This window comes from Anthonomus grandis, assembly GCF_022605725.1.
Source record: "Anthonomus grandis grandis chromosome 1 unlocalized genomic scaffold, icAntGran1.3 Chromosome59, whole genome shotgun sequence".
NCBI classification, from domain to species: Eukaryota; Metazoa; Arthropoda; class Insecta; order Coleoptera; family Curculionidae; genus Anthonomus; species Anthonomus grandis.
Window position 1 is genome coordinate 109793 of NW_026088432.1, and position 27952 is coordinate 137744.

Consider the following 27952-nt stretch of genomic DNA (forward strand, 5'->3'; position numbering starts at 1 on the left):
GGTGCTTGATAATGCTTTGTGCTTCTCCTCGAAGAAGGGATTTAAAGTGCTGGAGCTTCTGTGCACTTGATAATTTGTCATTTCGATGAAATATCCTGGTAAAAAGATCGTCAAACGTGGGCCATTCTTCGTACAGTCCGTTGAATGTTGGAATGTTCATTGTTGGGATGGGTGTGTTGTTTGATAGATTTTGGCCCTCCTTTATTTTTTCGTCTAGCTTCTCTATAATATCATCGTATGACCTTTTAATTAGACGGTGGGCAGATAAATATTCCTTGCTTGTAATGCCTTTGCATAGGATCTCGTTGTGAAGTTGCTGAATGGGCCCCCATTGATTCTTGGTGTCTTCTTTCAGAAATTCATAGCGAGTTGTAGGTTTATCTCTGCAGAGTTCTTCTTCAATTTCTTCAATCAAAAATCAACTCTTGGACTACTACTTCTTTCGTCTTTTAAATTATCGTACAATCCCTTAATTTGGTCCAAGTATTTCTTCGTGAAGTAACTATGACTGAATTCTCCGATTTTTCTAAGCTTCTCGTCATTTTCTACAATTGCGTCCCATATTCTGTCTCCTTGTTGGTTTCTCTGAGTAATATATGATGATGTTTTTCTTGAGTTTGAATCTTTCTTTACTTTGGTTAGAAGTTGTTCTAATTCTCCCGCTAGCTCCTGCTGGCGGAGGGCAATTTTATTCGTTTCTTCCATGGCCATTTCCTGGGGCGGCAGTTTCTTGTTTTAGATTGCAGATGTAAAAGTGGTCTTTTGGCAGCTTACTCCTGGCTTGACTTTAAGATGGAGGCGGCAACTCCTTTTGTTTAACTTGAAGATGGAGGCGGCGTCGTGGGCGGCAACTCCTTTTGTTTAACTTGATGATGGAGGCGGCGTCGTAGGCGGCAACTCCTTTGATCCGACTCGAAGGACCATGAAAAGATTTAGGGAGGGTTTCCTTAACCTTTTTTTATTCCCTATTACCCTATAGCAGCCTCACTATAAGCTTACAGGCAAGGGTGGCTTGGCCGTAATAGGTTGAGTAAAGAACCACTTGATTGTAGAATTCAATACTGATTTATTCACCCAAAACTACAACTATTATCAAACTACAACTATATCAGTCTTAAACTAACAATTCGTGGTAATTTTCAAAACTAAGATGTTTTCTCTTTACAATACTTCCTACATTCCCAGTGATGAAACCTTGCAAATTGTTTTAAAAAACTAAACAGTTCGTGATTCGGGTGACAGACCTATATAACAGTTTTATATACTTAAGTAAAAAATAGAATTTTTAAATTAATAAATTTAAAATTAAAAATGTCGATTAGACACAAACAAAACTACAATAATCCAATTCCCATTTTAAAAGGTGAACTAAAATGGAATTCCCTGATATACTTTAATATGAAATTTTTTAACCATATTTCAAATTGCATAAAAACCTCTAAAAGTTCTCGCTTTATAAAGTCCTTAACTTCTTAAAAGCAAATCTTTTTATAGCCCAGCACAGTGTTTTGAAGATAATTGGGAATTGGTTAATAGGATATAATTAGGTTTTAGTAAAGATGTGCAGGTTAGATTTTGTGATGTTACTCTAATAACATTTTAACTCGCTTCTCGTCAATTGAATTTTAAATTAAATTTTGTGTTATTATTGTTTATACTTGTATGTTTAACCGACTATTGTGGATTTTTTTTAATTTGTGTTAAGTAATATGTCGATTTATGTTCCTATTTTATATAATAACAACCTTTATCAACAAATGCCATGTATTTATGATAATAGAGCATGTTTTGAATTTTAATTTTTGAATTAATAGGGATGAATAACGCACACAGGTATCTAAGTATACAGATCGTGTTATCGTGAGCTACGTATTATCTAAAATAATGGCAACACCGCTTGGTTGAGGCTTGCAGGCGGCGGAATTTTTCGTTTTTATTTTTTGAACCGGGAGTCAGCAGACCTCACTTTGCTGTGTTACTGCACGTTGCATTAATAATTTTTGAGCGTTATTTTCGTGTTTTTTTACTTTGGCTGTTTATACCCCTTCCGAAAGAGTTCAACTAATTAAATGGTTTTAAGGAGGCAATTCGGCAGTACAATGTAGAGATTTGTTTTCAGTGACATTTGAGAATAGACCGTTTCCTTGTGCAAAAACGGTTTTAAATGTGGTTACAAATTTTGAGACATCTTTTTGTCTTCAAGATTGTAAAAAATGCCACACAAACCGTCAAGAACCACCTGTTGAAGTGGTCCAGGATATAGAACGGCGGGAAGAAATGGTTTGCAGTACCCTAGATAACCTTGATTCGACACGGTCCACTAGAAGTGTTGGAAAGGAACTGGGAATGAGCAGTAAAACTGTTGCTCGTATCTGGAAAAAATATGGGTACAAATGTTTGAAGTATTCAAAAACTCAGGAAATATTTCCTGAAGACCAACGGCGAAGAATGGAATTTTGTGAACCCATGATGGAAAAGGCAAATGAAAACGAATATTTTTTAAAAAATATTTTGTTTTCTGATGAATCTTCTTTTCCATTACATAGCAAACACAATCCTTCTATTGTTCGTTATTGGTCTCAGGAAAACGAGCAGAGAAGTTTTCAGTTTCGTACCCAGTATCCTCAGAAATTAAATGTTTGGGCAGGTATTTTGGGCGACAATGTTATAGGGCCATTTTTTATTGATGGCACTTTAAACGCCCAAAAGTACCTTGAGTTGCTGCAAAACCACGTTCTTCCTGCCATTCAAATCCTACCTGATGTAGACCTGGGATCGGTTTATTTTCAGCAAGATGGCTGTCCTGCTCATAACGCGGCTAGGGTAAAAGAATTTTTAACAAATACTTTTCCTAACCGCCTTATTAGTGGGACTGGCGATATTAAATGGCCTCCTAGATCTCCAGATTTGTCTCCAAATGACTTTTATCTGTAGGGTTACCTTAAGCAGACCATTTACAAACATGAATTTAGTAGGCCAACAAATTTAGAGGAGTTGCGAAATAAAATTGTCGAAGTTGCCAATTCCATTTTACCTGAAACTCTTTTGGAGGTGCGAAATAGCTTTTACGATAGGTTAAGTTTTCGTTTAGCGAAAGGCGGTTTATTTGAGCCTTTTATTAAAAAAATGATATGTTGTTAAGTTTGTTTATTAAAGTTTTATTTCTGATTTTTTATTATATTTTTATCAGAGTTGATATTTTATTTTTTATTAGAATAACGCTTTAATTTTCATTATGCAAAACACAGCATATTAAACAGTTTAAGATTACAATTCTATGCGGGTTTTACACATTGTAATGTCTGTAAAACCCGCATTAGAATAAATATTTAAAAAATGCCTGGATTTTCGCGTAATAGTTTGGGACATTTTGTCGCCAAACGACGCAGCTCCCACGAAAGTCAGATGTTTACTAATCCCGTGACCCGTCCTCGGGGCGGTGCTCTGTCGCACTCGTAGACGCGCGACGTTGCAAAGTTTTGCCTCTATGCGGTTTCCTATAAGTAACGAACGAAAACACGATCTGTATCTTATACCTTGAAAAAAGCTTGCATCATGTTTAATATCATTACATATAAGTAAATTTAAATTAACCGTGAAAAAAAAGCACCGGCGAAATCGGAAGGCATTTTAAATCCGCTCGAATAATTAAAATAATATTTCCATACGAAATCAAAAATACTTTATTGCAATAATATTTTTAATTCATAAATTATACCCTCAATTACTAAAATTGACTAGATTTTTTTATTTTTTCCATTACTTTTTTGAACGGATCTTTCAGTCTCATATTGAACAGCACATGGTCTGGGAAACCACCCCTTTTGCCTCAATAGTGCTTTTTGGTCATCGGGAAGATCGTCCTGGATCTTCTCACCGAACAACCATAATCTGAAATAAATTATCAGGAGATCAGTCATTAATATTGTGAAATGTAAATAAAGCAGCTTTATTTCAATCACTATTTTCGTTCTAGGAATATAAAAGTTCAAAAGTATTTGTTTTTTAGCTATTCGAACTATTACTGGTAATTGCGTGTGATTGCATATCTAAGATAATGTTTTTCTATATGAAACAAAATAGTATAGTTATTTTTCAAACAACCAAACAATTAATTTCAATCATCCAAACTACATTTGAAAAAGCATTAGAAAATTAGCAGCATCTAAAATACTTTATATCAATATATTTTCTATTGATAACACCATACTATTGGTAACTCTCTCAAAAGTAGTAAACGATTATTTATATCTGTAAAAATCCTTATTACTAAAGTCGAAAGTGAATTTAATAATAGGGTGTTTTTTAATAATAAAACACTAATAATAATTTGAAAATAATTTGGTTTGATGAAAGTCGACATGGAATTAGAAAACCCATTTCCAAAGGACAGAGACTGATCATTCTTCATGCTGGAGGAAGAAATGGTTTCGTAAATAATGGGTTACTGATTTTTCGCTCAGGTAAAATTTTTTAGTTATTTCTATAGAAAGTAATACCAAAAATGATATTAAAATGTAATACGCAGAAATGATACTCTTAGTTGATTGGATAAGCGGGTACTTATACTTTTCAGTCCCAGTGCCCTACTCATATTTTCACCTATAATATTTAGTCAACTTTATACGATTATTTTAAAATCTTTTATTCTTTTCTTTTTAGGGTCAAAAAGCGGAGACTATCATGATGACATGAATCATCACAACTTCATGAAATGGGCCGAAAATCAGTTAATTCCAAATTTACTACCTAATTCCGTCCTAGTATTAGACAATGCAGCTTATCACAATGTGCCTGTAGTCAAGAATATTACATCTGGAAGTAAAAAGCAGGAAATAGTTGACTGGCTCAAGGACCGTAATTTTACATTTGATGCAAAACTCACCAAGACAGAGTTATATGAAATAGTGTCTGAAAATAAAAAAAAGTATCCTGTAAAAACCAAGTTGGACGACCTAATGGAAAAGCATGGACACATTGTGTTACGTTTGCCTCCATACCACCCAGAGCTTAATCCGATAGAAAAAATTTGGGCAACTGTTAAGAATTGGGTGGCAAGCAGAAATTCCACTTTTAAATTGGCGGATGTCGAAACTTTTACAAGGCAGAAATTTGCGGAAATTTCGAATGATGAGTGGATAAATATTTGCAACCATATAGACAACATAGAAAAACAATATTTCGAAAGTCATCACCTTTTTGATGAAGCATTGGATTCTTTAAAATTTACAGTAAATACAGGTTCACCTGATGAAGAGATCGAATGGTCTTCATCGGATGAATCTGATTTAGGTTGTAATACACTATCTGATAGTGAATAAAAATATATAATATGTAAAATAATGAAATAAAACTTTAAGCTTATACCAATTTATTTCTTTACACAAGTCGTTTAAAATACCTAATCCTTAAAAAAAAATGCGAATAAAGAATAATTTTCAGCTACCTATTTGAAGTTCTGTTTTAAAAATAACTAGCGAACTGCATCCTCCTGTAAGTAAAACTATTTTTTATTAGATTTTTTATGGGCACATCACAATGCTAAAAAATATAATTTTAATTTATCTACATTTTTTTAAACGAATCTCGGAGCAATTAAATTCGAATATATGCATTCTTAGTTGGTATTTCAACTAAATCAAACGCACTTATAATATCGCTAGCTATACCTACTAAAAATCTAGGGCTATTTAAACTCTAGTACAAATAAATATTAATAATTTCAACAAGTGTGCCGCCTCCACTGTCTTCAGAGTTCAGATCTCGACATAGTCATCTGACCCGATCGATAGAATAACGAGATGCGCGGATTTTGCCGCCTGTTGATGTCACCGATTCTTTATAAACTCTTCTAACAAATTGTGTAAATTCTACTCCTGACATTGGGGTAGCTGGAGGCAATTGTTTAATTTGATTTGGTGTAAAAACGTTTCTCTGAGGTTTAGGTCTACCAAAAACTTGTGATTTAGTGAAAAATTGCTGGAGTTGTCTATTAGGGTTTGGTCTAATATTTACTGGTTGTGAGGGAAATGGTTGAGAAGAATAGAAAATATCCGGTAAATAAAGTCCAAATCACAAAACGGTTTTACCACTAACCAAAACCCTTTATTTTATCCCATGTACTTATTTTACTCTTATTTTATTCTCTCATTTATTTCAAAAGTCAATAATTTAATTTGAAGTAAAGATAAAATTCTTGTTTTTTTCCATGTACCGTGTTTGTTCCTAATCATTCCTACACCAAAAACTTTGGTATTCTGTATTAGAATACTATAATTTGACTGAATTTTTGGAAAGTATGGTTTCGATAATATCCGGAATTAAATTTAATTAACAGAACTTTGCATTTCACAAAATATTTCCCAATACAACAATTCGTATTATGAACCACTTGAGGGTACAGCCATGAGTAATTGCCTCTCTCCCTTTCTTGCAGAGCTCTTCGTGAACCGTTTTAATTAAATGCAAAAAATACATTGCAATACTTTCCACAAGTTTGGTAAGAATGTGGATACAGGATCCAGTCATGCTATCGTGAAGGCAAACATCGTAGCTCACTGTAGAATTTCACCACCACCAAATTTGATCATGGAGTAAGCCAATGAAAAAAGGATCCCGATATTTGGATTACATGAAGCTAAAATCACCATTGGCTTAACGACATTCCAACAGCAAGTATTAGCAGATATTATGGATGACGTTATATTGGGATTAGGTGTTATGAATGCTCAGCAGTTTAAAATGGATGTATATAACCGCATATTAATGACAAAAACCGAAGAGATCTTTATGCATTATCTACATAAAGATATTGGAAATGCCCGAGTTGCTAAGTTAATTCAGGATATTACCATAGCAGCTAAATTAGAGATGGTGGTTAATGCCATAACTGGAGGATAAGATGGAGAAACTGTTTTGATTGAGCCCATGGATGACTGCAAAGTATACTGTCAAGGAATTCTTCCAGCAAAGACGTTATCTACCCAGAAGGAATCTACTGTTTTGGTTCGAATGGCAAACTTGAAAGGATATGATCAACATTTGAAAAAAGGACAGAATATTGGCGTGTGCTCTGAAGTAGCGGCAGCAATGAAAAATGCTTATAGAAGTCGTAATTCAAGCAGATCTTTTCCTATATGTTTACAAAATCTTTTTGAAGAATCTTCTGCCAATTTAATCGTGGACCAGTGTAGTAAATTGCGATGTTTTTCTAAGAAAATCAAGATGTATTTTCCTTGCACGATAATGACCTGAGAAGTACCGATTTAGTGCAGCATCGAATTAACACTGGAGACAATGCTCCATTAGAAAAGAAAACAAGCACCTCTATAGCTAAACAAGGTGAAGTTTCCTCAATGCTTCAAGAAATGAGAATACAAGAAGTGATAGAACCTTCCCAGTGTCCTTGGACATCTTCAGTTGAATAAGTGAAGAAAAAGGATGGATCCACCAGATTTTGTGTAGACTATCGGCGACTGAATGACATTACCAAGAAAGACAGTTATCCCCTACCAAGAATTGACGACACCCTGGACACGCTATCAGGTTCACAATGATTCTCAACACTCGATCTAAAGAGTGGCAAGTAAAGATGCACCCAGAAGATAAGGAAAAGACCGCATTCTCGACTGGAACAGGACTTTAACAGTTTACAGTCATGCCCTTTGCAATCGCCAGCCAACTTTGAGAGACTTATGGAAACAGTGTTACGTGGAATGACTTGAGAATCATGTTTAGTTTATCATACTGGAAGATCATTTAAAGAATATTCAAAAGGTTTTTGTTAAGCTTCGAGGGGCCAACCTGAAGCTAAGTCCTAAAAAATGTTAACTAACTTCAAAGCTCAAGTTTGTCACAGTACGTCAGTATGCAGACGATACACACATTTATATTTCATTCAAACCTGAAGACGCAGCTGAAGCAAATAACTAAATGAATACTGATCTCTAACTATTTAACACTTATTGAAAAGTTAGTAGGGGAAGTCTTTTCTCCACAAATAAAATGCTAATCCTCTAATTTCAGGAGTGATGCATTTCTACTGAGTACTGGTAACGAGTGAGAGAGAACCGTCGGACTGTAGTTTTATAGGGTGTGAACCAATAAACAAATAAATGTGTGTTAATAAGTCAGATCAAATCAAATGTCAGTGTTACTGTTAGGACCTAAGGAATTAAAGAAAGTGTTGCTCTCAAATTGAGTTTGCTCATTAATGCAAGTGTAAATCGGTGATTTGATGGCTCTTTTATTTCCAGGATTTCCAAAAGATCCAACCTTACCCCCTTCTGACAAACATGGAGCACCTCGGCATCCGCCCCAGGCTCGAACCCTTGTCCGGTCTCAATAAAATGATTGGCGAAAGGAGAAGATGTATTGGTTATAAATCGGTTTCTATTCTTTTCAATGAGTTTATTATGTTCTTTAACTCTCGTCTCGATTCTCCTTCCGCTTTGTCCGATGTAGCACACATTCCAGTCAGGATGAGAACATTTTAGTCTGTAAACACCAGATCTGTGTGTGACGGGAATTTTATCTTTGGTGTTGACTAGAGTTCTGAAATAAACACGCAACCGCTCATCGGAGTCCCTCGACAAACTATAGATATAAACAAAGCCATCGGTTTGTATATATGTGGCTTATTTAAATGTTTGTAAAGATGTTTAAAATAAAGAGAATTTATAATCTTGTCAGGATAACCATTGTTCCGAGCAATTTGAAAAATTATATTGAGTTCCTTTTTAAAATGTTTTTGAGAAAAAGGGATATTACAATGACGGTGGAGAAGTGAGTTAAATGCGGAAAGCTTTTGATTAACTGGATGGTTTGAAAAAAAGGGTATAACGTTATCCGTAGCAGTTGGTTTTCTATAAATTTCAAATTTGAGTTTTATGTTGTTTGCTCTTTTAATTAAGAGGTCTAAAAAAGGTAGATTGCCTGATTGTTCCTGTTCGAGAGTGAAATGAACAGAAGGATTGATAGAATTTAGAAATGCCTGAGAAGTCCTCCGTGGAACCAGTGAAAGCTGTAAATATGTCATCGACGTACCTATACCAACATCTTATATGTTTTTTATAAATCTCGCAATTTGAGATTTCTCTTTCAAGAAAAAACATAAACACTTCTGCCAGAAAAGGTGACAAGTTGGAACCCATTGCAAGACCAGACTTTTGACAATATAATTTATTATCAACTTGAAAGAAGTTTTGCTTCAGTACACTGTCGATAAGAGAACAAATTTCTAATATGATATGAGTAGGTAGATTGCTTTGTGAAAAGAGAAGTTCTCGGGTGTATAATAAACAATCTCTTGGTGGGGTGCTTGAGTTAGGGGGTATTTCTGTTTTTATTAAATTTTTGGTAAGTTCATATGAGTTTTTTATTGAGAGTGGGTTAGAGAAATTGGTGAGTTGAGGGAGGATAGACGCTAACCAGGAGGAAAGTTTTAAGGCGGGAGAATCGATATAGGAAACTACGGGTCTCACACTTGGGAGGAGTTTGTAGGGTGAAAAAGAAAAATGATCGAAAGTAGCTGTACAGCTTTTAAATAATTGTTTGAGGTGAAGAATAAATCTAGAAGTAGGATTGTAAGGCAGAATCTGAAAATCATCACTGTTAAGAAAGTCACTGACTTTTTTGTCATCCAGTTCTGGGCATAAGTACGATGCAGTTACTCTTATCGGCTTTTGTTAGAATAAGATCATTGAGTTTGTTTATGAGTTGACCTGGGGAGTTTTTACGATTTTCATTTAAGTATTCCTTTTGAATTTAGAAATTTGTTAACCTCCAAAGAGATGTCAGTTCTAATTAGATCTGGATTAGGTAAGTTGGTGGACTTTAACACTCTTTCACAGTCCACCAGAGTTGCTCAGACACCACTAGTTTATCAGAATGGTTAACACGTATAGTACCATGGGGGATTACTGTGATCCCCCATTCTGCTTAGATGTTTTGGTCCATACGGGCCGTGGGGGATATATGTGGTTTGACAGACCAGAAATTACATGGGGCCATGTCGCATAGCACTGATGCGACAATTTAATGCAATAGAAATGGCAGTGTAATACAAAGGTATTGGACAAAATACATCAATTGGCTTTCCTGTAAATATTATTTTAGTTCTTATAAACATGGTAAAATATTTTATTTTCTGAAAATTATTTTATTTTAAGTTTGAAACATGTAATTCGAAAAAGCATTGCAAACATCAAAGTCACCAAAGCTCCAGAAGGATTGGGAAGGTCCATTCAATGTGGTCACTAGAATCAACGACGTGGTGTACCGTATCCAGCGATATCCGACAACGAAGATGAAAATTGTAAACATTGTCCGGTTAGTGTCCTATCATGACTCAGGTGGTCCCATGTTTGATCGGGACGATCAAACTTGAGAGGGGAGCAGTATTATGAAAATGTAAATAAGTTAATTATTTTCCTAGTTTTTTGTACTATTTTTATTAGTATTCTGTAGTTAAAGTTGATGCGTAGGGTTCTACTTACGTTTGGTTTATTATTTTTATCTGTAGTGTTTAGTTTTTAAGTAATTCATCTTGTTTGAGAGCCCCATTTTGGCCCCAATTTAGGTTATTTAGGTTATATTATTGTAAATCCCTGTAGTTCTAATTTTCTAGAATTTGTATACTTGCTTGCTTTGACTGTCAGTATTCTCCTAAAATTATTGCTATCTTTCAGCAAAAACGATGAAGATAATTCTAAATATTTCGAAATTGTTCCATCAGGTTTTAAAAAGAACGCGCTTCGTGACAATTCATTCAGTTTTTAATTATTTAGTCACTTTTTACCTTGGAAACAATTAAACGACAGTCAAGGCGAGTTAGGTTAGTGTTTTTGACGTTGACAATAAAAGTGTGCTCCCGAATTTCGTTACTATACTTTATAATTTATAGTTGTTTTTATAAATTGTATACTTGTGTTCAGTAATGGCATTAGCATGACTTGCACTAGTTCAAATACTCATATTAATCTCACTTCTCTAAGTAAATTTTGAATAACCCCTATATCTAAAAATATGTCTGCTCGCTAACACCAAAATTCCTCATTCCCCTCCTAAAAATGAACGAGGAACCAGACGTGAGAGGATTGGACAAGGACTTCAGGAATGGGAATCATTTTCGTGTATTCATATGTTTTTTATATTTTCAAGAGACAATCCTACTGTGTCCTATCTGTTATTGTACTTTTTAGAATAAATGAGAAAACAAAAGTATTTATTAATTCTTTCATTTTCCTTATTCAGAAGATTAATGTTTATATCACCCATAAACATTTCGATATCTTTAAAGTCTAAGGTGGATAAATAAATACAAGATTTAACCATAAAATGCTGTTGAATACGATGATCAATTATCATAAAATCAAAAGATCGGTATTTCCGATGATGTCCTTATACTTTGGCGCGGTAGTGTCTGTAAAATCTAGTCGTACTAGTTTTTGAAAAATGTCGTCAAATATCACTTACCACATATATTCTTAAAAAACGATTTAGACACATATGACGAAGGTTATTACTGTTTAACAAAATGATATTTGTACGTTTCTCGACTTTTCTAAATTCGATAATATTTAACGAGAAGGTAGGAAATAAAAAACAAATAAATATTCCCAAAATGTAAGTGGCAACTTACTTTCTCCACCTAGTTACCAAAACTAAATCTCCTACATTTAACTTCAGTCTTGGCTCATCAGTGCAAGGAAAATTGCAACAAACTTTAATACCGTATGATAGAGGAAACCACCGTCCAGAGGCAGGACTGACAATCTTGTAGGTTCGGGCTTTAAGCCTTTTTTCATTTTTTTGTTCCAGTTGCTCAATCTAAAAATTGAGGCAGTTTAACAAATTCATAAAACTTGTATCGCTTATTATTAACTTACAGTCAGTGAAAACTGAGAACATCCTTCTTTTACTTCCCAATTAATCCCGTCACCTACTGGATTGCCACTTAAAGTTAAAACTTGTTTTAGATTTCTCCATCTTCCCAAGTCATACGGAAAAATGTATGGTTCCTTGTGCTTTCTTCTGCAATCTGCTTTTTCTACAATCCAATCTTCTATTCCTGTACGATTTCTTAATATTGAACGAAACTAAAAACAATTTTAATCAAAAGATGCAGAGAAAATCTTGCCCGTAAGTACCTGAACAATAAATAACAATCCAACTGCACAAACAACTCCAATAGCTAATCCCAAAGATAAAACAGTAAGTATCATTCCCGTAAGGCCTAAGTACACTATTGGCACATCTGGGACTCTGTAGTAAAGGTAATTATTTCTGTACAAAGCCCTAGAATAATACAGTCATTTAACGAACAAAACTCCATTAATTATTAATTTTTAAACATCACTTGTAAAAAGTACATTTATTATACAGGGTGACCAACTAAGAATGCGACGTACTGTATCTCGAAACGTACTCATCGCAGAGGCTTGCGGTAAAAAATATTACCTGCTTGCTTGTCGGTGCAATTAACCAGCTCATTCGAGTGATTCGGGAAAAGCCGTCGGATATGTACCCTGTTCCCCGAATCGAAGATTTCACAATAATTAATTAGTTTTCTTTAAGTTAAGATTTTCACAATAGTAAATTTATAACTTTTGCATGTTGTCGCCTCCCCCACGATGCGTCCGGCATGGTTACCGGCCTGAATAGGTTTAGCCACAAACGGGCGGTGGGGATAGAAAAAGGTCTGGGAAAGGAATACGAGGAATTCACCTGAGTAAAGTCCCATTACTAATGTCACATATGTAACGGGGGATTCCCTTGCTACATCTGTGCTATTCTGCTATTAGTGAATATCAGTTTAGAAGTTTAGATTGTTTAGTTCCATTCCATCGATTCAGTTGATCATTTTGTTCTCAGGTTTGTTGATTAAAAGATTTGTGATTTATTTGAACGTTGATTATAATAAAAATATTTGTTGTTTTTTATTTGATAATTCAAAAATATTAAAACTTCTCCTGAATATGTCATTTTTATCTTTGCAGACATAAGAGAATGCCACCTAAAAGTAATTTTTGGCAGTATTTTAAAAGATGTGAAGATAAAAAATTTGCTACTTGTCGATTCTGTTCCAAGCAAATCAAAATTTTCTGGAAACACAACTAACTTAAAATCACACCTTCAAGCAATGCATAAGCACATTTTAGAAAAATCCTGTGGTCTTCCTTTACAACCTACAATAAATAAAACTAAAACTGATAATGCTGTTCCTTCAACTTCATCTGGTTCCACTCAAATTACCACTCTTAGACTTACGACTACTAATACGGGTATGATTGTAAATTCTAATAGTGACACAGAAGATATGCATGCATATACTGAAACCGATATAGCCACAACCCATGCGACTGAGAGCACAGGGACATCCTATTCTTCAAACTTTTCACAGACAGAAATAACAGAGAAGTTGGAGGATAGGTCAATCTCCCATCCATCATTTAGCAAAAAACTGGCAAAAAACAATAACTGAAAGTTTCTCAAGTTTGAAATCACACTCACCTGGTGGCAGAAGACATTTGAAAATAACAAATTCCCTTTTGTTCATGATATGCCGTGATTATCAGCCCATTAATATAGTTGAAAATGAAGGATTTGTGCAGCTTATGCGCACAATTTGCTCATAATACCAGATACCATCACGAAAAACTATTGGCAATCTACTTGATGAAAAGTACACGGCAATCACGAGTATCTTTCGAGAAAAAATTGAAAGAGCGGATAATTTCACTATTACAACTTTCTTTTCGAAAGGGGGCCCCTTTATAAAAGAAAGTTAAATGAAAGGAGCATGTCGGGTTGTTTTGAGGTTGTTCGCTCGATCGAAAGATGGCGCGGAACTAAATTTTGCGATATGTTGCAGAAAATGTTTTGTTTAATTTATTCTCCGATAGATAGAGGCATTCTGAATTTTTTTAACTTGGGTTTTTGCCGATGGGTTTCTGTTCTGGCTGCCATTGCCATCGCCATCCTCACGTCATTCGATTTCAATATTTTCGCTGTAGACGTTTAATTGAGAGACTAAGGTAACAAACACTATAAACTTGTTATTCCCATTAATATTTAGTGTTTAGTGCCTGTCAAACAAGATTTAGTGCGCTTCACAAAATATTAATTAGCTACCTATTTATAAAGACAATAATCTTGGGTACTCCAGTGGTGTCCTTTTTCGTGTGTTGTGTTGTGATGTGTGACGGGGTCAGTGTTGCCAGGCCAAAATCATCGCAAGCGGTAGGTTTATCAAGGAAAAAGCGGTAGATTTGAAAATAAAACAGTACATTTTTTTTCGTATTTAAAATTTAAAATAAGTTTATTAAACATATCGCGTTTTATTGTAAAAGCTAATAAACACAAAAATATGGTTAAGATCAAAAACGTTTTATTACCAAAAATAAATATCCAACTAAGGTTCATTAAAGTTGCCACTGCCTAAAACTTTATGAGTGGTAATACTAATTTAACATTTACACTATGTATTATATGTCAAACAAGAAATGTTTAAAATAAATTGACATAATTTAATACATAGTTAAATGCTAAATCATAAAATCTTAGACAGTGATGAATTTGCCTATACCTACATATAAACAATCTTATTAAAAGTCCATATTTTAGTCTTAATCAGAAAATTTTTTTCTACGGATTTTTTGTACATGTTATTATTATTATGATATGACAATAGTTCTTGATCAATGTTTAAGTTAAAGCATTCACTGTTTATGTATTCTTTCGAATGCATCAGACCAACAATACTGTTAGTGGATAATTTGTTTCTCTGTTTTATTTTTAATAAATTAATTTGTGAAAGTTCAGAGAAATTTCCTTTCCGCTTCTGCAGAGGGATGAGGCAAAATTAAAATATTAAAAGCAAAATTTGAGAGCAGAGGATACCGGGGTACCATCAGCATACTTCTTAGATTGAACATTTATCCAAAATGATGTTACCGAAGTTTCTGACGCTTTAGAAAATTCCAAATTTTTCAGCATTCTCCATTCGTTGTCAATTTTATGACGATCATTTTCTGGTACTAGGTTTCGAAAATGCATTATTAACTGTACTATGGATTCCTCTGTGCCTTCAAAAATACATTTAGGGTTTATTAATGACATGTTTTTAAATATTATGTCATCAAAATCATATCTTTTAGCAACTTGTAATGCTGCCTCAATGTAAAAATCCAGACAACGTACGCGAAGAATGTGGCATTTTTCTGCAGACAAATTGTCATTTAAAATGTGTTGTGTTGTCTTTGCTCCCAAATATACATTTTTAATTGGATTGTAGTGTGTAGCTTGTAGAGAATGGCTATCTAAAATATGTTTTTTAATGAAAGAATCTAAAAGGGTTTTGTAAATCTTGCACATTTGAGAATAAAGATTACAAAGTTTGGGCTCGGTAGACTACATTTCTTTATTAAATTATTAAATAGTAGTAATATATGCTCTAAAAATAACAAAAAAGCCAAAGTTAGCGGATCTTGTAAAGTATTTAAAATTGTCTCTGCTGATTGTAATTTGTCAGTTGTAACTGCGTCGAAAAAATAAAGTATTTTTTTTATTATTTAGAGCATTGTATTGCTCTATTATTCTGCAAACAATAGCTTCCAGAAACAACCAGCGCGTTTGTGCTGGGCGCAGTATTTTGTGAATTTTTGAAAGTCTTTAAAAATTTTTACCCTTTTGGGACTATTACTAATATAATTATAGATATATCTCACACAATCCTCAACAGCTCTTGGTAATTTTAAACATGCGTTAGGTCACCATAAAGTAAAACTGTGGCAGATACACCGCATGAGGAAAATGTTTTTTACTACTTAAACCCGTTCCGTAATTCGGACTCTCACGAGATGTGTTATTATACATGCACCTATTATTATTACAATAATTAAATTTTTTTTAACAATATTTTACATACCTCATTGTTAGCTCTGCTATAATATAAGCTTACCAAAAACTGAAACTATATACAAATTAAACGTATATTAAATTTGATAGTTACAAAAACCAAATTAAAAAATGCTGCAAATCTTGCTGAGAAAGACCGACAATTTGTCTATTATTTGTCATGCGCGAAAATGAGCGTATTCACCACCTGACACCGAAGCAAAAATCTCGAATACGTAATCGACAAAGACGATAAAAGAATTTTAAGTGTGGCTGCTACTGTTTAGATGTCGCTCCACGTTTCAAGTTCGCAATGAATTGTAATTATTCCTATTAATTATTATTCTATGATGTTTCCCTTTTTTTGTAAATTAATTTGAAAATTGAAAATAAAAGTAAAAGTTTTAACGGTAGATATTAATGGCTTTACGGTAGGGCGGTAGCCATAGCATGAACATGGTAAACCTGGCAACGCTGGACGGGGTAGCATATGTCAGAATCTGTATAATATGTAACATAAATGTGCATGGATATAGCCATATTTTCTAATTTTTTATTCTTTTGTAGTACTAAACATAATTAATTTTATGTGTCAAAAGCCTATTGATGTTTTTTCTAAATATAATATTAGATTAAAATGCTTTTGAATTTCCACGCCTACGATACCTTAAGAAGTTTTATTAACCCAATAAAAATGAAACTATCCACATATATTTTTTTTATTTGATTAATAAAACTACAATCAGACCCGAAAGCAAATCGGGAAACCCCATATTAAAACATACAGTGCCTCTATCTATCGGAGAATGACTGAAACAAAACAGCTTCTGTAATGTACGGCAAATCAATGCCGTGCCGCGCCATCTGTCCATCGAACAGACAACTTGAAACAACTCAACACATTTGTTCCATTTACTTTCATTTCTAAAGGGGGATGTTCTGTGAGGATGACGCGGAAGTGAATATTATTACTATAGTCGTCGCGGCGAACAGATAGAGTAATAAAAGTGCGTGAATAACCCTTTTTTCGATCCACCGGTTTTTGGCCGGGTCAGGGCTAGCGGAGTTTGCTTGTATTTTGATCTGACTAAGTATTTCTTTAAATATATTTTTATATAAGTAGGCATACTAAAAGAGTTTTACAATAAGTAATGGTTTATTAGGAAATGTTTTTTTTTATGAAGCCAGACAGATAAGTTATTAAATAAACTAAAAAAGTAATGTTGTCTTAAAATACCTTTATATTTTCGGCATCAGAAAAACAGGTAGTAGATTAAATTGATAATTACAGATAAAAATGTATTTGGGTTTTAAAACAGAAGGTACCTTATAAAGAATTTTTTCAGACCTCTTGTATTATCTAAGAGTAAAGCTTGGGTAATCATAGGGTGGCTTTTTCACATGTTTTATGTATATTTTTTATACTTTGCTTTTCAGCAGCAGTAAAATGTTTACGAGGTCGCTTTCTGGGGGGTGAAAACATAGTATTGCAAGGAACTTTAGCCATACTTTATTTCAAAACAATTCTTTCCAAATCACTTACGAATAACTGTAAATATGAACTGAAATAATAACTTATTCCGCTCGACTGAATATATAAGGATTTCAGGCCAAAAGGTGCCGCCCCTTGCGCATAAAGCGGGCGTGGGCATTCTATCTGTTAGGCGAGGCGACTATAAAACGGCCAAGGGAAAAACCTGGATTTTTTTTTTAAGTTTCTAGAATAACCGCTAAATAACGCGTAACTGCGATCTTGAATCTAAAAAAATAAAGTTTTTGTTAATTTCGATATATTAACCTTGATCTTTAAAGTAGAGGACAATCTGAAACTTTTTTGTTCGACAGCTTTTGCTGTATCTTTGAAAATAAAGTGGTGGGGTAGTATTCAAAGGTTTCCGTAAAAAACACCCTGTATTTTAGAATGGTTAGTTGACTTTAACACAATTGTGTTCTTAAAAAAGAGCCATTCTCGGACTTTATGTGTTTTAGCATTCGAAGTTTTGTTAGTTTCACATGTCGCCGCCAGAGGGCTTTTTTTGAACATTCCGACAGTAATGGTAAATTTTCTCAAAAAAATTAAATGCATTGGTATGACTTTTTTTTATGAAAAAGTAGCAAAATAATACCCAAACAGGCTCGCGAAAACCGCATCTCGATATCCTATTCCTAACCTAAAATTTAAGCCAAAGAAAATTTTATACGAATGCTTCTCAAATTTTCTTTTATATTAATTTGTGGTTTATACACAATTCCGATAAAAAAAAATATTCAAAGGCTCCGGGTCGAAAGTCACTGGTAATTTCTTGGTGTTAAGCTTTATCATTTTTTCAAAAAAAAAATTAAACTGCCTGGAATAACATACAGAACAAATTTAATTGTCGGGGTACAGTTGCCTGGAACACTTTTAATATATTTACATCAGAAAAAATCTTCTTAGAAATAAAAGAAGACCATTAAAGAAACGCATTAAGAGACATAACAGCCGCAAATAAATACCTTAATAAATATGCTAATAATTCTTGTAAAGCAGCGCTTTTGGTGTGTGTACTTAATTTAAGACCACTTGGTAGTAAACGTTTATAAACTACGCTTTCTTTTCCAAGTTAACAGCATCGGTAATTGATCATTTTGAATACGGACTTTATATTTTAGGACACACATTCATTCAACCAAAGAATTATTGAATTTTAAAAACAGAAAAAAAAATTAAGTAACATAATTATCAGGTTTTAGGAAGCTCGTCATTTAAAGTTGAAATAATTTAGGTAAATCGACAATAATTTAATTGATAAATTAAAAAAAGTGTAATATCGGCATTCTTCAAATAAATTTAAAAAAAAATTCAATTACCAGGGATATAGGAATTGATGATTCAATTGCCTGGAATTTCTTACTTCCTGCAAACTTCCTTGCAACTTTGCTAAGATTTTCGAAAAATGTGTCAAAGATAGACTACTAAATTTCTTAGAATCTAATTCAATTTTACAACTAATCAGTATGGTTTTTTACCTAAGCTAAGTACCATTGACGCTCTTTATCAACTAACAGAAGAAATAACTGATAAAATTAATAATAAGGAAAAATGTATAGCTTTGTTTCGATACTATCCCCCATGACTTGCTTTTAGATGTTCTTGAAAAGAACGGGATAAGGGGGGCAATATTGGATGTTTTTAAGAGTTACTTGAACGGTAGGGAAAAAATTTGTAAAAATTGAAGATGCATTAAGTGACCCTTTAGATATCAAAATAGGAGTGCCGCAGGGGACAGTTTTGGGCCCATTGTTGTTTTTATTGTATATAAATACATTGGCCAGTCTTAGGCTTCACAATGGTGTAATTGTTTCTTATGCAGATGATACTGCCATAATATTCTCAGCAAAATCATGGAAAGACGTCAAGCAAAGTGTAATAGATGGACTTTGTATTGTTCAGAGTTGGTTAAGCTCATTTAAATTAACATTAAATTTAAACAAAACAAACTATTATATTGCCTTTTCAATAACCAACGCAAATCGTCCTTCTTTCGACTTCACAAAAGTTAACGACTCAGATTGTATGTTTTGGATGTTAGTGTTTTTGTTTATAGGAATTTTAAAAATCAAAACTTGTCTTAAGCATAGTTACCTAACTAGAAATAGAGCTAATGACCATATTGAAGTGCCTAAGAATAACAATAACGCTAATTTAAGATACTTTAATTACTTTGAGCCTAAAATATATAATCTGCTGCCCTTGGAAATTAGAAATATAAGTAAAATCCATACTTTTCAGAAACAATGCAAATCTTTTATTTTTGAAAGAATTAATACATTTAAAAGTTTCTTTTAATTTTAAATAACTAGCCTTACTTTGAAATAACTATCTAATTAGTTAAATGATTGTTATTGTTGATTGGGATGCTTTTTTTGGCGATGTATTTTATTTTTCTTTTTTTTTAATTTTACTGTATTATATATAATCATAATTTTTCAATTTGTTAAATTGCGACTAATGGTTTATGGGACTTATCAGTATATGTTGGAGAGTATATGTGTTGGGACCTTTGCACATACAGATATTAGTTTAACTAGGTGTAGGTTACAATATTCTGTTCATTATTATCTTTGCATCAAGCTAGCAAATCTGCTACAATATTGTCTACTTCTTTAAAACTACAGGGTGTTCATTTGAAAACTTCCCACCACGGATTTATCAAAAACCTGTTTTATGTTTAAAAAAAACGCCGAAATACGTCAAAAGGTTTGTCAAGGGGGACAACTTTCTAACCTAAAATTACTTCACTCCCTTTCGTATCGAGTAATAGCTTGTTTAAAAGGTCTTTCGAAGTCTTTTATTTTGACGTTTGATTTTTTTAAATAGGTCGATTCATTTTCGAGAAAGTTAGAAAAATCTTTGTTTATCTTAATTTGTTCAGATAGAAAACAAAAACATGAAAATATCAGTTTTTATTTCAATAAGTGTTCAAAATGTTGCCCGTTAGGGTTTGCCAAATCTATAATTCGTTTATAATTTAAAACGGAAACTACCAACATAAACAGCAATTCCGAAGATTAGACGTGGAAAAAACTAAATAACAACCTGAATTTTCTTCCGCATTCGTTTCATCAACACAGATATCCTGGGCGAAATGTATTTATTGTTATACCTGCTTAGTTATTTATAGTTGCTAAGGAAAATAAAGAATTTATTTTGCCGTCAGTTACATTTGTGGCAGTCTTGGCATAGTGAAAATTTATTTGTTGAACTGAAGATTTTACTTCCAAAATGGTTTACACACTAGCCGAAATAGTGGAAATTATTCTAATTTATGGTGCCCAAAATCAATGTGCTCGGCAAACTGCCGTCACGTTTAACGCCAGACATCCGGAGAACTTCGCATTGGTATGTTTTGGATCTTTACTGAAACTGGATCTGTTGCAAATAAAAAACGTCATCATCGGCGAATTTTGGATGAAGCCGCTCAAGTTGAAGTTTTGAGTCATTTTGCAATAAATCCTAATACTTCATTACGCAAAATTGTTGCTGCTACTGGTATTTCATTAGGCTCTGTTCACACAGTTACCAAACTTCATAAATTTCATCCATTCAAATGAAAATATTGCAAGAGTTAACCGAAGACGATTTCGATAGGCGAGTTGAGTTTTGTTGAAAATATCATCAATCCGCTTATCACTGAATCCATTGAAAATTAAATCGATGATGATGGAAACCCTATACTTCATGAGGCTGAAATATATTTCCAGCAAGACGGCGTTCCTCCTCACTATGTTCTTCCCGTTCAGCAATGGCTAGACGACGAGTTTCCAGATAAGTGAATAGGGCGAAGAGGGCCTATAGAATGGCCTGCTAGATCTCCTGATATAACGCCGTTAGACTTTTTTCTATGGGGTCATTTGAAATCTATTGGGTTCACTCCCCAACCTGAAAGTTTGGATGAACTTCGTCAACGCATCATCGACAGCTGCCATGATATCCCACAACATGTTTTTAAAAATGTCCGTTAGGAATTTGAACATCGCCTATATCATTGTTTGGCCAAAAACGGGCAACATTTTGAACACTTATTGAAATAAAAATTGATATTTTCATGTTTTTGTTTTCTATCTGAACAAATTAAGATAAACAAAGATTATTCTAATTTTCGCGAAAACGAATCGACCGATTTAAAAAGATCAAACGTCGAAATAAAAGACTTCGAAAGACCTTTTAAATACTATACTATTACTATTACTATTACTAATACTATTACTTGATACCACTTGCCATTTAAAATTTGGGGATGACCCTGGGGGGCAATGGGTGAAAGGGGGTGAAGTAATTTTAGATTAGAAAGTTGTCCCCCTTGAAAAACCTTTTGACGTATTTCGGGGTTTTTTAAACAATGATTTTCGATAAATCCGTGGTGGGAAGTTTTCAAATGAACACCCTGTATGTAAATGTGTAAGTATAAAGATAATAAAAGGGGAAGGTACTGTTCCTTCCAAATAAATAAATAAATAAATTAGGGGCAAAGAGAAGAATTTACAGCAAAAACATCCTATGATTGTTATTGATTTTTAAATGGCCCACTTCTTAATTTTTTTACATAATATATATTTTAATGACACACTTAATATTTACCTATACAGGGAACAACCTAAGACGACACTAGCATGAGCGCAACCCAAAGTCGCAAACAAAAGAAAGTATAGGAAATGAGCATGGTTTCCCCAACCAACACAATTGTTAATCCATGGGCAGTGATGGTCCATTTTTTGTACACATCTACCACCTACAAAATAATTAATATAAACACCTTTATGTTCAATAAGTAGTGTAAGTTCTTCAATACCAACTCACATTTTCGGCAGTGGTGGGATCTTGGAGCTTTATATCCAAGACACACTTTACATTCTTGTAAGTACTTACAATTAGCCTTGTCTGCCTACAAAAAAATATATATGATAATTCATACCATCAAATGGATTTAACAAACATTAAAGGGTTTTAATGGAATGTTAGTTTTTTTCTAAAAACTCATTTATCTACAAAAGTAATAACATTTAGATTCCTAAAATATATTTGTTACAAAATTGTCATCAACAACTATATTGGTCTACAAAATATTGAAAAGATAAAATAATTAATTGCCGATGCAGACAGACCAACGCCTACTTTAATTTTATTTTATATATTTATGTAGAAAATGTACAGTACAAACATGTGTATAATCCTATCTCTAGATCTGAGTTTTACAAATTTGTTTCATACACCTAGGTGTTTACTTGTATGTGCAGAAGTTTATTATACATCATTCCTATATTGAATTATGACACAAGTGAAATAATGTATTCCTTTAACCTTAACAATATTGATTATTAATAACCAAATTTATATTCAATGATCATTGAGATAGTTTTACATTAACAGTCCCGAAGAAATACCCATTTGATGAGTTACTTATTTTATTGGGTATTACAATTACATCACTTATAGCAAAAATCAATTTAGAAATTACTATCTCACACACTCAAAAATTGAAAAAAGAAGAAAATAGACTTATTCACATATTTAAAAGAAATATGAACTCAAATATTGTATAATGATACCGTTCAATATACTTAATACAATTTAAGTTTAATAAGTTTTAAATACAATAATTTACTTCAGGTATAATAATTTTTTATATAGCTAGGAGCTGAGGTTTAATCTATTAATCTCTGAGCTTGTTTCTTCTTTTCAATATCCTACCTATCTTTGTTATGAATGTTAAAATTAAAAAACGATAAAAACAACGAGAAGACCTACTTTTAAAAAAAAAATGCCTAATTTGGACCAACATTTCGGTAGTTATATCTACTACTGTTATCAAGGTAATTAAAGTAAAATTAAATTTAATTAAAAAGATAAACAAAATAGACTTATCTTGAAAATCTTCTGCTATACAGGGTGTCTCACGACAAACAGACGCGACCTTTAAAAAATTATTTTAATATATGGCTAAAAAAAGATACAGCAAAAACTAGCATTAAAAATTAAAATGAAAAAAATCATTAAAAATCAATATTTTTAAATGGAAACCCCGTATTTTTATTATTTTTTCATGAAGATAATTAAAAATAAGGTTAACTTTGTATAAGGTTATCTAGTCCAAAAATTGATAGTTTCCGAAATATTGGCCGTTTAAATTTGGCGTAATATTAAAAGCTGCATAGTAACACGGCGTAAGGATTGTTGATTAGTTGGCCATGATGGTTGTCATAGTTACCACTAGTAACAGAAATGTCAGTATTGCTTGTAATTTCGTAATTTTTTAAAAACTAATATAATGGGGCCATTAAATTACACCCGAAGATTATTTAAATTTGTTTATTATCTATGGAGAATGTTTATAAAAAAGTTAATATAAAAGTTTTATTGAGAACATGTCAAATGTTTGCAAAAAAATAGAAACCATCATGTTGCGCTGTTAGGCGAATAATAGAAAATTTTGGCACTGTTAAGGTGAAAGCGCAAAAAAGGAAACCGGTTGACAATGAAAATATTGAAATTGGGATATTTTGCAGCATATCCTATGACGGCCTTAAGACAAGTAGCTTCACAAACTAGATTCTTCAAAGACACAATACATAGGTTTTGTTGAAACATAACTTCCACCCTTATTTAATATCTTTGGTTCAGCATCTTAGAGAAACAGATTTGCCCAAAAGAATCCAGTTTTGTAAATTTATCTTAACAATGGTACAGGAAAATCCTCACTTTTGGATGTCATAATTTTCAAAAAAAATGGTCTCCAAAAAAATGGTCTAATATTAAATAGTTTTAAAAGACATAATTTCCATGTTTGGAGTGAAAAAATGAAATGAATGTGAAAAAATTATTAACTACTTACTCAAGAGTCACCCCCACAAAAAAGGTAGTAATGAATTAAAGGATTTTTATTGTAGTGAGGAGAAGAGATGTTCTTATACTTACTTTAAGTGAGAAAAAAAGATGCTTATTGTTCTAATTAGAAAATATTTAATACTTAAAATACTTGGGGAGTTTTATTCTTACCTTAACTTTTTTCAAAGGAATTTTGTGCCAAATGATAGAAATGCCTTTCTTGATCTCACTTTTACAAATAGGAATGATCTAGTGGTGAGTGAAGCTGTTGACTGTGTTTTTGATAAATCTGTCTATCATAAGCCTTATCATTTTGAATTAACTTTTAACAATGGTAAAGAAAAAACTTTAAATTTTGTACAGTTCTTCTATGACTTTAGAAATGCAAATTATTTGGGTGTTAATAGTTATTTGTGTGTAGTTGATTGGGACCATGTTTTGAATGTAATTAATATTAATGATGCGGTTTCAGAGTTCTATCATATATTGAATATGGCTATAGCTTTGTTTGTGCCTCTTAAGAGATTCAAAACCTCGTCTTTTCCCAGTTGGTTTTCAGGGGAGTTAAAGTACTTGATCCAGCAAAAGAAAATTTCACATAAAAAATATCAGTCTAGTCATACTGTTGCAGACTACGAAGTCTTTTCAGATCTTAGAGCTAGGTGCAAAACTCTAACGGAGACTTGTTACCAGAACTTTATTTCAAATTTGGACCAGTTACTTTATACAAACCACAAAAGTTTTTGGTATAAGTTTAATAACAGGAGAGCAACGAATAGGCTTCCTGATTTGATGACCTATAATGATGGGGAGTTTGCAGGTTGTGAACAAATTGCAGAGGGGTTTGCCAGGTTTTTTTCTACTGTCTATAATGGAGATAATAATGTCTTACCTTCTCGGCAGGCTGGTGTAAACATGACTATTCCAAATCCTAAATTATCTATTGGATTAATATTTGATAAGATCTTTCGATTACCCCTTAAACTTAGTGCTGGCCCTGATGGTATACCCAATTATTTTTTGAGAAAATGTGTATGTGCCCTCTCTTATCCCCTCTTTATTTTATTCAGTAGGTCTTTAGACTTGACAGTTTTTCCATCCGAGTGGAAACTCAGTTTTATTACGCCTATATTTAAATGTGGTGCTGCTAATGAAATGATCAATTACAGGAGTGTGTGTGTACAGTCTGCCATCCCAAAACTTCTAGACAGTCTTATTTATGACCAAATTAATTTTTATTGCAAAGAACTTCTGTTAAATGAACAGCATGGCTTCAGTCGTGGCAAGTCTGCTATTACAAACTTGTTGCTGTATCAGGGTGCTCTGTTAAGTGCTTTGGAGAGGGGTGAACAGGTGGATGTAATATATACAGACTTTTCCAAGGCATTTGACAGTGTCAACCATAGCTTATTATTAGAAAAATTGAGACTTTTTGGTTTTTCAGATTGTTTGGTGGCCTGGTTTGTGAGTTTTCTTTCTGACAGATTTCAGCAGGTACAAATTGGGGATGCTAGGTCGCATCTTATCAGTGTGACCTCTGGGGTTCCACAGGGTGGTCATTGTTCTCCCCTGTTGTTCAATATTTTCATTAATGATATTTTGGTTTGCTTTAAAAATAGTAATATTTTGTTATTTGCCAATGATTTAAAGTTTTATAAGGTGATCAGTTCAGAACAAGACATGGTTCTCTTGCAAGATGATCTGAATAGATTGTGTGAATGGTGTGTTGGTAACAGTTTGGCTCTGAATGTGGGTAAATGCAGTTACATTAGTTTCTAAAAAAGAAACAAACGGGTAACTTCCTCCTATACTATTGATAATGTTAATCTTAGGTACACTGAAGTAGTAAAGGACCTTGGTATCTTTTTTGATGAACAATTGAATTTTAATACCCATGTAAATACTATTATAACTAAAGCATCTAAGGTCCTTGGTTTTGTCCTGCGCAATTGTAAGGATCTGTCGGTTGAAACTTGCAAAAGGTTGTACATATCACTTGTTGTCTCTTTGTTGGAGTATGGATCAATGATTTGGTCTCCTCTGTACATGAATAATTGTATGGCACTAGAGAGGGTTCAAAATAAATTTCTACGATTCTGCCTTTATAAACTTCGCATTGCAGTTCCTAATGACCATTGTTATGATGAAGCAATGAACTTGCTGAATATGCGGAGTTTACTTAAGAGACGCACTGAGAATGATTTGGTGTTTATTTATAAACTTTTGAATGGCCTTGTGATTTGTCCCGAACTACTTAATAGGATTTCATTTAATATTCCATACCATAATCTGAGGGCAAATGGATTGTTTTCTTTGACTTATCATCGTACCAACTATGCTATGCACTCGCCTGTCGAAAGGACCTTGAGACTGGTAAACTCTACTGGAATTGAAGTTTTAGGAATTTCCTTATTGCATTTTAGGAGTCTTATTAAGAGTTTGTAGGATTTTGTTTTTTGAATTAATTTTGCTCCATGATTAATGATTTGAAATACATTTGATCATTGTCATTGATAATAATATATTTTGTTTTTTCTTAGCTAATTTTGCATTGTTAATTGTTCTGATTTTGAGAGAATATTGTTACTACTTGTAAAACGGTTTAATTATCCTTGGTATTAAGATTAAGTCTGATAATTATTGTTAATTAGTGGTTAGGTAGTATAGCTTTTATTTCTTTTTCAAGAATATATATATTTTTTGTAATGGGGTTGATCCCGTGTATAAATAAATAAATAAATAAATAAATAAATAAATAAATAAATAAATAATAAATTCCTTACTGGAGTCCATTTTAATGGCAAATATCCGGGTCCATGAAACATTGCTGACAATAAATTGTACAATGTCAATCCTGAAAGACTCATAAAACCTAATGTGTTTATAAATCCTCCTAGCGTTGTTGATGGCCACCACATACCACTGCAATGAATTGTCGATCCAGTGACCATTTTAATAATCCCTAAAAATTTGCAAATTAGCATGCAAGCAAATAAAAGTTAAGATTATAAGTTAGCAAGGTTACCTATTGCTGTTAATGGGCCCCAGTGGCACAGTTTCTTAAAAGGTCCATAACACATTGTGAACGATTTTTTTTAAGTTGTAAGTTGAACTACTAATTTCAACCAAATTATAAAATTTTCATCTTGTCAACAAAAAACAGGCAGTTTTCAGCTGAAAAGATTTAATGTATGAATTAATTAAAAACCATTATAATAGTACTTGCTCACGTCATGCTAAAAAAATGCATGTAAATTGTATAGGATTCTAAGAATAATAATTGAGTATAAAAATATAAATAATAAACACTATAATAACAAACTATTTTAAAACCTGGGTTTTGTTTTGCTTTGAATATAAATAATGTCATAAAACGTCATACACAAAACAAAACATACATATTGAAACGATGGTTGCAGACACTCTGGCTGAACTTCATAAAATAAAGCCTTTTTCAGACGATACGACAATATTACGTTTCCATTTATGCATATTTACGTTCACGTGAGTTATGTGATGAGAAAAAACCTGTACAACCATAGAAGCGACTAGCCGCTGATCCTGCATTTTAACAAAATTCTTTCATTATTTATTATCGAGTTAAGTGACAATTTTTTAGATGGAGGTCTAAAGGGGGTTCTATCAGTTTAATTTTGTTGAATATTCAGTGTGTTTAGAAATAAGCTAAAT

General features: G+C 32.9%; 1 protein-coding gene across 2 annotated transcripts; it reads right to left on the reverse strand.

Annotated features, from left to right (window-relative positions):
* Nucleotides 1–3659: 3659 nt before the first annotated feature.
* On the reverse strand, nucleotides 3660–27637 carry LOC126749469 (palmitoyltransferase ZDHHC6-like). Of its 2 annotated transcripts, none has more exons than XM_050459160.1 (9): nucleotides 27493–27637; nucleotides 27288–27436; nucleotides 27046–27224; nucleotides 22307–22322; nucleotides 22019–22169; nucleotides 12150–12297; nucleotides 11889–12098; nucleotides 11642–11829; nucleotides 3660–3891 (listed from the first exon to the last, which is right to left on the reverse strand). In XM_050459160.1, the coding sequence occupies exons 2-9, from the start codon at nucleotides 27340–27342 to the stop codon at nucleotides 3738–3740; spliced, it is 1101 nt and encodes a 366-aa protein (XP_050315117.1). In that variant the 5' UTR covers nucleotides 27343–27436; nucleotides 27493–27637; the 3' UTR covers nucleotides 3660–3737. The 2 variants fall into 2 exon arrangements, with proteins under 2 accessions (XP_050315117.1, XP_050315116.1); XM_050459159.1 differs by having other exon boundaries at nucleotides 22238–22322.
* Between the last annotated feature and the right edge of the window lie 315 nt (nucleotides 27638–27952).

What these genes read in the sequence shown, in the direction of transcription:
- LOC126749469 (XM_050459159.1), bottom strand. Translation starts at nt 27,342, where the DNA reads ATGTGTTATGGACCTTTTAAGAAACTGTGCCACTGGGGCCCATTAACA. An exon ending in TTAGGTTGTTCCCTGTATAG is followed by an intron (nt 12,298 to 22,018) that starts GTAAATATTAAG and finishes GTATTATTCTAG; the next exon opens with GGCTTTGTACAGAAATAATT. An exon ending in TTGGTAACTAGGTGGAGAAA is followed by an intron (nt 3,892 to 11,641) that starts GTAAGTTGCCAC and finishes AATTTATTTCAG; the next exon opens with ATTATGGTTGTTCGGTGAGA.